This window comes from Poeciliopsis prolifica, unplaced genomic scaffold (genome assembly GCF_027474105.1).
Source record: "Poeciliopsis prolifica strain line A6 unplaced genomic scaffold, Auburn_PproV2 SCAFFOLD011, whole genome shotgun sequence".
NCBI lineage: Eukaryota > Metazoa > Chordata > Actinopteri > Cyprinodontiformes > Poeciliidae > Poeciliopsis > Poeciliopsis prolifica.
In genome coordinates this window covers 6,326,843-6,339,648 of record NW_026562386.1, presented here as the reverse complement: position 1 = coordinate 6,339,648, position 12,806 = coordinate 6,326,843, and the positions used below count along the sequence as shown (strand labels likewise).

Sequence of the window (12,806 nt, the reverse complement as noted above, 5' to 3'; positions counted from 1 at the left end):
CTCGGGACGTGATGTTCTCTGGCGGCGCGCTGCGTTTTCTGTGCGCAGACCGGCGCTCCTCAAGTCCCGCCCCCGCTCGCCCGCGCGCCCCTCCCACTCCGGCTCACAGAAAGGGACTTGAGATGCTACATTTTTATGACGAACTAGCATTTTTTGTTCAGACCCCTGTGTTTTGCTGCTCTCGTCAACATGTAACTACAACCAGTTTTTAGCTATTTGTGGGTTTTGTTTGACCTCTTTAAGGATTTACTTAGCTATTTTTGTGTGGACAGAGGTCGAAACTAAGTGGTTTATTTGGCTTTCACTAGCTTATTAGCCAAGGGAAAGTTAGCAAAGTAGTGTGTGGCTGAACTTTTAGCTAACAGAGTCATGCAGGTAAGCTAACAAATTTGATTGCTCTTTTGATAAATCAAAACTAGCAATAAACGCCAATAAATGTCTTCACGGCTTAAGAATTGTATTACATTAGTTTTAAAAGTTATCATGCCTTCTAACTGCTCGTCGTTTTTGGATGTTGTTGACAGCTTTTCGTCTCTGAGCGTTTCATTGATGTCCGGCCCATTTAAAACAAACTGGCTTCATGATTAACTCAAAACCAAAGGCGAGAGCAGAAGACAAAGCGGTACTCAAATCACTTGCTTCCGGCCAGACTCGGGAATCCAGCGAAGCCACGCTAGAATAAGGTTTGCTGTCATGTCGGAGGCGGAGGAGAAACACGGTACAGACGCCAAGTCGGAGTTCACAGCAGGAAATCTGTCCCCGAGTTCAACGCAGGCCCAAGGTTTGACCCCTACTGCTTCATCCGGGGCTTCTCCAAAACCCGTGGCCACCTCAGCGACCGAGGATGAGGATGAGAGCGAAGATGAGTCGGAGATCCTGGAGGAGAGTCCTTGTGGCCGCTGGCAGAAACGTCGAGAAGAGGTGATTATTTGCAGCACAAGTCATCCTTCACCCCTCATACATCCATTTAAAAGAACTTTAATGTTTCAGCTGAAGTTTGGGTTTCATTAACAACTCATTTAAGAGCCCCTATAGTCAATTACAATTTATTTTTTGTGATAAGAGGTGAATATTATGTCGCCAATCAGATATTTATTACCAATTTGTGTAATACTGTGACCTGCTGAAACTGATTTTTGTTTTAATAAAAAAATTTGTAGTAAAATTTTAAATGTTTCTTCAAAAACAGAAAAAATAGAAAATCCACAAACACAGTAAAATGTTTTGCATAATAAAATACAGATTACTTACTTTTTTTATGCAAACCTAAATATGTAATGTACACCATTTAACTAAACAAGATCTATTCTGTGCATATATCAATGTCCAACATAACATTTAAAAGGAGAAAAGCTCAGATTTACAGCTCTAAATTAGATTATTAGAGCATTAATGTATTACCTGCAGATGAGCTTTAATCAACATTTTTGTGAAAGATCGTTAACTGTCTTTATTAGGAGCTGAATTGGAATAACACTTTGTGTTGCAAACTAAGTTGACACTTTTGGCTGCTTTTAGCATCTTGTGGTTGTGTTAGCATTGCTAACACTAAACATCAGCCTGTGATTATTTCTTGTTGAAAATGTCAGCCCATATTTTGAGTGAGTTTTCAAGAAGCCTGACACTATTTGCTGACACAACATGTCTCCTAATTCTCTAAATTAGTTTTACTTTTAAGTACCAACTTCCACAAAAAGAAATATTGTCGGAAGGTTAGACTTTAAATTTTATGAGGGGGTTTTTGTGATACAATAAAAGTGAGAGAAGGTGTTTCAAACTTCTTTAAGTTTCTTAGAAAACTACATCACAAACATTTAAAAACATTTCTTTTTGGAAATGGGTTTCTTCAGAAAACCTTTTACATGAAGAAATTAGTTTTTTTTTTTTTTTTTTTTTTTTTTACCGCACAAGAAAACTACATTTATCAAATGTATTGATTAATTATTGGTGCTTTTATGGAACCAAAAGTGAAGAAGTAAGGGCAATAATTGCAACAAAATTTCATAATTTAATTTATGTTTAACTTTTTCATGATAAATCATGATTTTTATTATGATTGTGATGATTGCGATACAATAAATTCTCACTAATAAATCTTTGTCAACAGTCCTAACAGTAGAATTATTTAAAATTCATCTCTGCAAAAAAAATATGATAAAAAATGTTTTCAAACTTGTTTGTTACACTTGTGAACTTTATTTTAAAAAACGTTAGGAAACAGTTAATTCATAATTTGAATTGAAATAAAATTACCCTTCTCGTTTCAATGTAATATCTGATATGTACAAATAAAATGCTTCCCGTTTGTGTCAACAGTTCACCAAATTAATTTGAAGGTAGTCGGACCTTCAGCGAATCCACACTTCTCAGTTTTTACTCATTAGCGACTTTCTTCTTGATCCTCTACAGATTATCAGCCGTGCTGCATTTTAATCCTTCTCTAGTATTTAGTGTCTGATCCCTTTAAACGCAGGTCACTCAGCGCAATGTCCCGGGAATAGACGCTGCTTATTTGGCCATGGACACAGAGGAGGGAGTGGAAGTAGTTTGGAATGAAGTCATGATTTCAGAGAGGAAGAACTTCAAACCGCTGGAGGTAAATACTTGGTGTTACAGATGCAAAGAAAATAGTTAAATATGTATATTGTCAAATACTTCTTGGACACAATTAAGAAACTGTAAACTTGTCACATGCACAGTTATTTCCTTATTTTTTGTTATATTTTTGGAATTGATTTAGGAGAAAGTCAAGGCTGTATTTGATAACCTTATTCATTTGGAACATGCCAATATCGTCAAGTTTCATAAGTATTGGGCTGACACAAAGGACACCAGAGCAAGGGTGAGTCTTGAGTCATTTATCACACTTGCTTTTTTCTACTAGATAAACATTTTAACTTCCCTTACATGTCTTTTCTCTGCCAGGTGATTTTTATCACTGAATACATGTCATCTGGAAGCTTAAAGCAGTTTCTTAAGAAGACGAGGAAGAACCACAAAAGTATGAATGAAAAGGTACAGAAAAAATATTCTGCTTGTAGCCAGTCTGAAAAAGAATGACTTTTTTATAAAGTGCCTCGAGACGGCATTTGTTGTGACTCGGCGCAATGTAAATAAAACTCAATTGCATATATTTTTGTATTTTGAGTGTAATCTCTGTTGTACATTACTTAGCCCATCTTGAAAAGCAGCTACAATATCTTCTAACCACATTCTTCTTGCTCCGTCAGGCGTGGAAGAGATGGTGCACACAGATCCTGTCTGCGCTCAGGTCAGACGTCTTGCTAAACTAACTTCCAGCTTAATGCTTGTTTTGAGATCTTTGCTTTTAATGGTGAATTTATTCATCTTCTCTCTTTGTTTTCTAGTTATCTCCACTCATGTGATCCACCCATCATTCACGGCAACCTTACCTGTGACACCGTCTTCATTCAGCACAATGGGCTCATTAAGATTGGATCAGGTATAAAATTACACCACTTTCGTCCCAAAGGCTTTGATAGGGGGAGTTAAATTATACTAAATTATGAATAAGAGAGCTCAAACTTTCAGTTCACTTTTATGAATTGCATTTTTAACACCACGTATAGCCTTTCCTCCTTTTTTATTTTATTTTATTTTTTTCAAATCAACTTCTCACACTGTTGCCATAACATTTTTCTTTTATTCACTCCACAGTCTTTGTTCAATATTTTACTTTTCTGCCGTTCTGTAACGTTTAATTTCTACTTCATCTGCAGAGAAAACATGAAAATGTTTTTCCCAGTTTTAGTATGTTCAGATTCTGCCTGTTTGATATGAAATTCAGACCAGATGTCACAAAAAAAACTAATAATCCATACAGAATTGTAAATTAATATGTAAATCAAGTCACTGCAACATATTGAGGAACAGAAAACGTGTAGTTATTTAAGATACTTCCAGATTATGGCTCTAACTGTGGTCACTGGAAAATTTAGAGATATTGACCACTCTTCTAAATATTTTGTAACCATAATGATCTTCTATAACACTTTATTAAGCATTTTTCTATCCCATCAAACAAGACAAAACCAGCTGATATTACATTCTTTATATATTAGATCATTTGTAATTATAATTTCATACTTGTGCATATATTTTTATAAATGTTTTATTGGTTGTGGGTTTTTTGTATTTGCTAAAATGTAAACTTAGACTTGAGTAGCTTGTCAACAGATAAAGAAAAATTCTCTTGATGATTAATAAAGTATAGTAGTGGTATTCTGATCCTGATATTAATTGTATTTATTCCTAAATGCTGACAAATTTAGGCTCATATTTTCTTTGCTTTCTTTATCTCTTTGCAGTGTTTTTTTCTTTGTGTTCAGTATTTATTCCACTGTCTTACACAAAACTTTTCAATAATCTGATTTATTTTGATGCCTTTCTACACAAGTCACTTTGGTTGTTATTCTTGGTTTGAGTTCATTTACTAACCCAAAAAGTTTTATACTAATTTTTTCTTCCGTGTATTTTCTTTCTTCTTTCTCCTTCACCCTTTTTTCCCTTTAGATGAAGTCAAAAATAAGTAACATTTTGTAATTTGCAGTTGCTCCAGATACAATTAACAACCACGTGAAGACGTTCCACGAAGAGCAGAAAAACTTGCACTTTCTTGCCCCTGAATATGGAGGTAAATACCACCAAACTGTTTTTCTGTGTTCATCATAAGAGATGTTTTAAAGACTCGTGATGAGTAGAAACAGTTTTTTAAACATCTGTTGTGACAACTAAAGTGTGACCACACGTCTGGGAAGCTTTGTTTTAATCGTTTCCGTTACTGTAGCTGATAACGACGTCACCACAGCTGTAGACATCTACTCGTTTGGCATGTGTGCCTTAGAGGTGAGATGGTTCCTAGAATGCATGTCGTTTTCGCTTTAGCCATTTCCCATGTGTGACCTTGTGCTGCTGTGTTGCAGATGGCGCTTTTGGAAATTCAGAGCAACGGAGACTCTTCGTACATTTCTCAGGAAGCCATCGACAACGCCATACAGTTACTGGAAGACCCGCTCCAGAGGGTAAAACACAGAGCTTTAATACTTTTCACTTTGTGTGCATAACAATTTTTGGGATCTGTCTTAAATTCAGTTTTCAAAAACAGTATGTTTATCAGATATTTGTATATTTTTAGGAGTTAATCCAAAAGTGCCTTGCGGTTGATCCCAGCATGCGGCCTACAGCCCGGGAGCTGCTGTTTAACCACGCTCTCTTCGAAGTGCCTCTATTAAAACTATTGGCTGCACATTGTATTGTCAGCTACCAGCGTGAGTCCTGAATCCACACATACAAATTTACACTGAGCTCAACGCAACAATTTTATTCAGCCAGAGAGGATATCTGACATCTGATTTATAACTTGTGATTTGCATAACTGATGAAGCAGGAAATTTTAATTTCGCCTCAATGAGGAACTTTATGGTCAAGAAGATGATTTACTCTTTAACTTGGTCATCAGGTACTTCTGAAAAGTATTCACCCTCTTGGGTGTTTCATCTTTTTTCATTGCTTTTACAAATCAAATGATTGATCAATTTTGGCTTTTTTGACAAATGAAAACTTTTAATATCAAAGTGAAGTGTCAAGTTATTGTATGATAAAGAAACAAGGTCCATTCACTGGTTGATCAGCATTATCTGCTACTTTTACTGCATGAAGACAAAATAACACTTAAGCAAATCAGAGGGACTGTTATTGAAAAGTATAAGTCAGGGGATGGACATTATAAAATCTCAAATGTTTTTTGAGACCATTAGCTGTAGTCTTGTGGTAATTTTTTTTCTCTCTTTATTTTGTTCAGACATGATTCCTGAAAATGCCTTGGAGGAAATTACCAAGAAGCTGGATCCCAATCTGGTTATTGCTGTTACGAAAGAGGATGTTCAACTCAAGTAAATGACGAAAATTTCATTCAGAATCAGATGAAAGTTGCCATCTGTGACATACGGCGCAATTTAAAACTGGACCCATGCAGATACAATTATGACACGACTTTCAGTTCAGTTTAGTTTTTTTAAATGACGCCGATTCACAACAAATGTTATCTGGTACAATTAATGCATCATTTCTATTTTGTTTTATTTAAAAAAAACAATATTGCAGGAAACTGATAAGGAGGAACCAGATATTTATTTTTAAAAAATCCTTTTCTTGAAGTATGTTTATCCCAATTTTGTAAAATAAATTTTTAACATTTATTTTACTCAATTTTTTAGGTATGAAGAACAATATATAATATTGATGTTGATTATTGATATGATATTGTTGATTTTATTACTGAAAATGAACAATAGTTGATAATCACATTGTTTTATTTTTTATTTTCTCGAGGTTGTCGCAGTTTCCTGCCTTAGAACTTGACAAATTTCTGGAGGATGTGAGGTAAGTTTGCATAAAATCCCATAAAATTTCCACAACAGAATCACCAAAAACTACAATTAATAGATCTTTTGATCAATTTTTTTTTCATATCTTTGAAAAATGAGCGTTTTTTTTTTTATTCAAAACTTTTTCTTTCCTTTTTATATTTTAAAATAGAAATAAATTGGTGTTTGTTGTTTTTTTTGTTTCTTTCATTACAAAACATGTCCTAAAGTAGATCTTTCTAAGACAAAATATTGCGGCTCTGAGCTGTTTTTTGTCAACAAACTGAGGGCAAAAATTACTTTGTAAAGTCTGCCTTTTGTCTTTTGGCCACAAGGAGGCAGTATTGGGCCACCCCACGGTCTTTATTTAGAACCAATGTATTATATAAATCTTTCTTGTTTAAATTGTCTTTTTCTGTCGTGTTTTTCCTACATCATCAGGAACGGTATTTATCCCATGACGGCGTTCGGGGTGCCCAGTCCCCAGCAGACTCGGCTCAAAACAATTACGTCTCCTGTCGTCGTTCCTTTGGTCAAATCTCCCACACCTGAACCTGCAGAGCTCGAGACGCGGCGGGTGAGTTCAGTCAGGATGACTCCCTGGCACACATATGGTTTATCAAAAATGATTGAATGTAGATTTAGCAATCATTTCTTCTCTTAATGTTTCTTTTTCCTTCTGCAGGTTGTTCAGATGCAGTGTAACGTGGAGTCTATTGAGGAGGGAGCAAAATATCATGTGTGTATTTTTTTTAAGCAATTTTTTTTTATTGATTTACTTCCGTGTGTTAAAAAAAAACAACTTGTGTTTTTCTGTTTCTCTCCATCTAGCTAACATTACTGCTGAAACTTGAAGATAAACTGAACAGACATCTAAGCTGTGACCTGTTACCTCGTAAGATCAAACTCTCATCATTGCTACATGTAGTGAACTCAGAGTCCAACCTTTCCGCTTTTCCATCCAGCACATACTATACAAGAACGTCTTAATATTTAAAAACAAACTAAATAACAGAGTTCCTTTGAAATTTATTTGCACTGGTTAAAGTTTATTATGATGGAGGATTCTCAAAGAAAAAAAGTGAGAATTTTAAAAAATGAATACCAAAAATCTAAGGAAAATGTTGAATTTCAGTACTTTGTTTATAGTCATATTCAACATAGCTTGAAAGACTAGTGAGTGCATCTTAGTTTATTTTATTTGTAATTTCCCCTGCAGTGTAAAATTTACAAAACAATTTCTTTATCCACTAACTCAGCTGCTTTACAAAAGTATTCTTATCCCTTGAATACTATCCTGTATTTTAACACGTTACAGCATAAAGAACTTAAAGTCAAGTTTACCTTTCAGAAACAAGGCAGTTCAAAGTTCCTCCATGATAAAAACACAACAAACAAACAAAAAATGTTACAGTGGCAAAATAAAGAGAAGTAATAAAAAGCTGCAATCCAGACTAGAATTAATCTGTGATCCAGTTAATCATTAAAATAAACTTTAAACAAACGGTTGTTAGCTTTGATTTAAAGGAACTCAGTGGGTTAAAAAAAAGATGCATGGTTTTTGGTTTCTTTTTAACAATAAAAAATCTGAATAGTGTGGCCTGCATAAACTGTGTCCGTCCCTTAGACCGTCGAAGGCCGATGAGAAGAGACCTCAACTTGAACAAAATATATAGTTTACTACAAATTATAAGAACAACTAGACCAGTGCAGGTAGAGCAGAGGCTCATCTTCCTGCAGGACAACAATTCCAAACATCTCGTTCTTCCACATCATAATTATACATTTTATTGTGGTTGTTCATCCCATAACATCCTAATTAGTAAATAGATTTTTGTGGCTGCAATGAGACAAATTGCTGGACACCAAAGCAGCATGAATGCTTTAGCAGAGGGTCTATAAGATTTCCTCTGGAAGACTAAAGTGGTGATTAATATGTTTGCTGCCAGCAAGTTATTGGATCCCAGTTTATGAGTTAAAATGTCTCTCATTCTTTAAATAACCGGGTCAGGATGCAAACTGCTGTCGCAGAAAAGGTCAGTTTCATAAAGGTCAAGTCAGTAAGAAAACTCTCTGGACTAACAAAGTACAAAAAAGGTCAGTTTCATAAAGGTCAAGTCATTGGAGCCTGAGCAGATTACTATATAGGAAGAGTGATATATAGGAAGAGTGATTTAAAGAACACCAGATTTCTTATTATTTACTTCTTTATTCATGAGAAGTAGAGAAGTCTCAGTGTCAGGACATGTCATACTCAAAGAATAAGTAACAAAATTTGACCCTTTCTTAGGTCCATTTGCTTAAAAAAATCTATAAAATGTAATACATAATATATCAAAATATAATATATTCAGTTCAAAACATAAATTTTTCAAAGCTGTGCTGCAGCAGATCACTTTTTGTATGTTACTACTTGTGGTAAAAGCCACAATGTGGAGAATATTATTTAACTGGAAAGAGACATGTTGGCAGTAGAGTCTGCTGCTCTGTCATAGGTATGATAGGTATGGTCGGCATGCGCGATGCTGCAGACCTGTGGAGAATGTCAGGACCCTGAGAGGCTCCATCTGACAGCTGTCATCTCCTCTTCCCGTCTCTTATGAGGCTGTAATGTCTCTGTCTCGCATCTATGCTCGCACTTCCAGTCATTTGGTGCCTGCTTCGTTTCTCCCCACATGTCGTCCTTTGCACTCTCACTCCATAATTCCACCGACACGCACACGGTAATTTGATACGTCCTTGCAGCCATGCACACTAATCAGTCACACTGACACACTAAGATGTTGATATTCTGAAAGAATTTCTTATCTGCCAATCACTGGTCCAATCAGATTTCAACCCTAGTTCAGTTTCGTCACTGCTATGCATCTGGAGTTCAAGATTAATAAGACTGGGTTACAAAAATGTATTTTTTGGAAGTTACCTGAAATGGGACTAGCTTTACGCATTAATTTAATTTGATGGTAAAGGCATAAAAACTGCTTTGATTTGAATAATACAAAATATTATCTTAAAAGTTTTATTGATGTCCTTATACAGTCTAGAGGGCCGCATCAAAGCTTTTGGCGGGCCGGATTTGGCCCCCAGGCCACGTGGTTTAAAACCAAAATCAAGTCATCATTTTATTTTTGTAATGATTTGAATAAAGTTCACTTCGACAGTAAATATTTTGATACTGTACTTGATACTTAAACATGCAAGTCCTTCAAGTATAAAAAGTTTCATGAGCTCATCATTATGTTGCTGTGGTTTAACTTGTTCAGTGTTGAAACGGTTTCAGCGTCACTCACTGCAGCTCTGTGTTTCAGATGAAAGTGTTAAAGATTTAGCGGGAGAGTTGGTGCAGCTGGGCTTGATCAGTGAGGTGAGTGTGACGCTGCAGCAGAACGTGCACTTCTAACCAACTGTACTAAAAATGCCTAACACAGAAGAAAAACATTACTTTATAGCATTTAATGCATTCACTACCTCTGGCATATCATTATAACCACTGAGAATCAGTGAAAAACTATGGCTTTTATTATCATGGAACCTGTTTGGTTGTGTGTTTGTGGGGAAGGTGTCAGGCTCACACTGTTCTTTAAATGAAAAAAATTACAAACAGCCAATTGTGATGACAAAATAGCTTTTTTTGTTGAACTGGATTAAATCCTAACTGTATTGTGATGTTTATATAATCATTTGTACAGTTTCTGTTGTGTTAAAAAGAAATAATGTCAATTAATTTTCTATGGTAAATATACAAAGAGCAATAAACAACAGTTGAGTGAGATCATTAATGAATGAGATCAGACTCAGAACATGTCTGAGTCTTTTTCTAGAAAAAATTCTTTGTCTGAAATCATCAGTTTTTTAACCACTTCCTGTTTTAATTGACCTGTTTCATATTTTCCTTTTGCTTAAAAGACAATATATATATATACATACACACATCAATATTGCTAGAGGGAATAACTCACTTGTAGTTTTTATTTGTGTGTTTTATTTATTTAAAACCTATTCTGGCTCTCTGCAGGTGGACGAAATAAACATATCCTCACTGCTTGAAGACACATTCAGCCAAGCTCTCCAGTAGCACAAATAAACCGGAGTACATCTTCAGCCTTGTTAGCAGGTCTTTCTAAGGAGCTTTTGGTGATTATGTGACCAAAACAGGGAAGGATCCCTCACATCAAGACATAAAAATATATATATTCCAAATGCACAATGCATCCAACGTAAAGCCAGACGGCCCCATAGAAACCAGCAGCTGTGAACTTTCTATTTGACTTTGTAGTAATTGCTAAGGGAATTTGTCCCAGGCTGTGGACCCTTCAGACCAATGCTTTCTTTAAGTGTGCTTTGTTTACATGAGGAGCTGGTTCGTTTGTTTGTTCCTTCGGAGGAGTTGGTCTAAACCACCTGGGATATCCGAATGTCTCCTTTTCCAACTTGCCGGTGCTGATGGCAGCATCCGGACCCACCGACAATCAGCAAACTGAACTTTCCCTACAGACGAGTTTTGCCTTTCCATACACAAAAAGAGAAAAAAGAGAGCCAGGCTACTCCTTTCTAATTCCTCGGGTGTTTTTTTTTTTTATGTTCCCGTAATATTTTGCTCAACACTTGCTTCCTGTCATATCATTCCCAGCTTTTTGTACTCTCTGATCAAGCTGTTGCCTTCTAAGTTATATGTGAGAAGATTTTGGTTAACCGCTTTATTAAAGAAGCAAAGTAAGTGCAATTATGGTATTTTAGTTTTTGAAAATACATTACTTGCTTACTTTGAGGTACTGTGAATTTGTTTGTTTTTTTATATTTATATATATATATATATTTTCCATCTGTCAAAATGCTTTCAGGTCCTTTTTTATATATATATGTATATGAATTTTTAGTTTTCTTCTGTTTACAGTTGCTGCTGTCTGAGTTGACCAGTTACTTTGATTTCAGTAGAAATGTGTGTACTGAACTAGTAATTTGTTTGAAAAAACACATTTGTGTTTTCTTGGAGAAACAGGTACTTTATTCCAACTGTTTTTTTTTTTCCTTTTCCTTACGCAGCCGCCCTATTGAGGGTCTGAGCCGACAAAATACGTTTTAGTTATTAATTGGGTACAACTGGAGCTTGGTGTTGGTGTTTTCATTCTCCAACGTATGTAATTTTAAAAGAATTACACACATTTCATGTCATATAGATCATGGTTTGACCTAAATTGAGATCAGGGAATTCATATCGGGCTTTTTAGTAAATTTGTTTCCAAACTCTTTAGGGTCTGCTGGTCCTTCTTTTTCTAAAAAGATAAATATTTATGAATACTGAGCATACTGCAAAGAATTACAGCATTTTTTTGTTTCTGTTAAACTTTTGGTTGCATAATTTATATATCCGATATCACTGGCATTTTTTAACTGTTTTATGAACTCTTTATGAATTATTAAAACATTCCTATTTTCAAAGGTATAATGGTTACAGTCTGCTCCATGCTGTATGTCATCAATCACAGACCATCGTTTATGTGATTTCTCTTCTTTTTGCTCTTTGTGAACTTCTAAGATTGTATTTTTCTAAGACTAGCTCGAGGAATGTAAACGGACCACCTCAGAGCACAGAAGGGGTTCTGACCAACCAGTGCGACCACCAGGGTTCACATCGACTGTCTGCAGCCTGTTTAACTCTCCTCCTAAACCCCATTCAGTAGAGCTGATAAAACTGGTTATTAAATAATCAAACACTTTTGACAGCTTTAGTCTGTTACTCCATGATGTGAGCTTTTGGTTGTATTTAGGTGTTTTTATGAATTGTATTTTGACACAAATGTCAGTAAACGTGCCTTTTTGATGCGCGAGTTCTTTGAAATAAATGGGTCAATTTCTGCTTTGTAATTCTGGGATTATTTCTAAACTTAAGTACAAATCTCCATGTATTTAACCCTTATAATCATGGCAGCCAATGGCTTTAAGAAAAAGATGTATTGAATATGATTATGTGCCTTTCAGTTCGTAAATCAAATTTTAAAGAAATTCAACTCTTGGATTCTTTATATACTTTATGTCAAGCGCTTTTATTCCTGTGATTTTAAATTGCTGCAGGTCCAAAGAGTTTCTGACCAATTGAGCTGGAAAATTAAATCTCTATCTCTATGAAGCTTTTTAGCAGAAAGAAGTGCTCTAATTTTTCTGATAGATGGACCAATACCCAGAGTTGGGTAGTAACTTATTACTTAACTCCATTTACTTGAGTAACTTTTTTAAGTATCTTTGAGAGTATTTTTGCTACTCTGTACTTTTTACTTTTGAGTCATTTTACTAAAGTATCTTGGATTTCTACCCACTGAATTAAAAACATGTTTAAACAAAAAATTCCCCAGATCCACACCTGCAGATTTGATTACATTTTCATTTTTATTGAAATTAACAAATTGATTTTTTTTTGTTACA

The 12,806-nt window shown here is 35.2% G+C and overlaps 1 protein-coding gene across 1 annotated transcript; it reads left to right on the top strand.

The window, feature by feature from the left end:
* The first annotated feature begins 98 nt into the window (after window positions 1–98).
* Window positions 99–12,241, top strand: LOC129364235 (nuclear receptor-binding protein-like). Its single transcript, XM_055036772.1, has 18 exons — window positions 99–375; window positions 525–921; window positions 2,474–2,596; window positions 2,741–2,842; window positions 2,926–3,015; window positions 3,231–3,271; window positions 3,369–3,463; window positions 4,571–4,654; window positions 4,808–4,866; window positions 4,944–5,042; window positions 5,156–5,288; window positions 5,822–5,912; window positions 6,352–6,402; window positions 6,828–6,963; window positions 7,072–7,125; window positions 7,218–7,281; window positions 9,695–9,750; window positions 10,402–12,241. The coding sequence occupies exons 2-18, from the start codon at window positions 694–696 to the stop codon at window positions 10,459–10,461; spliced, it is 1,566 nt and encodes a 521-aa protein (XP_054892747.1). The 5' UTR covers window positions 99–375; window positions 525–693; the 3' UTR covers window positions 10,462–12,241.
* The last annotated feature ends 565 nt before the right edge of the window (window positions 12,242–12,806 follow it).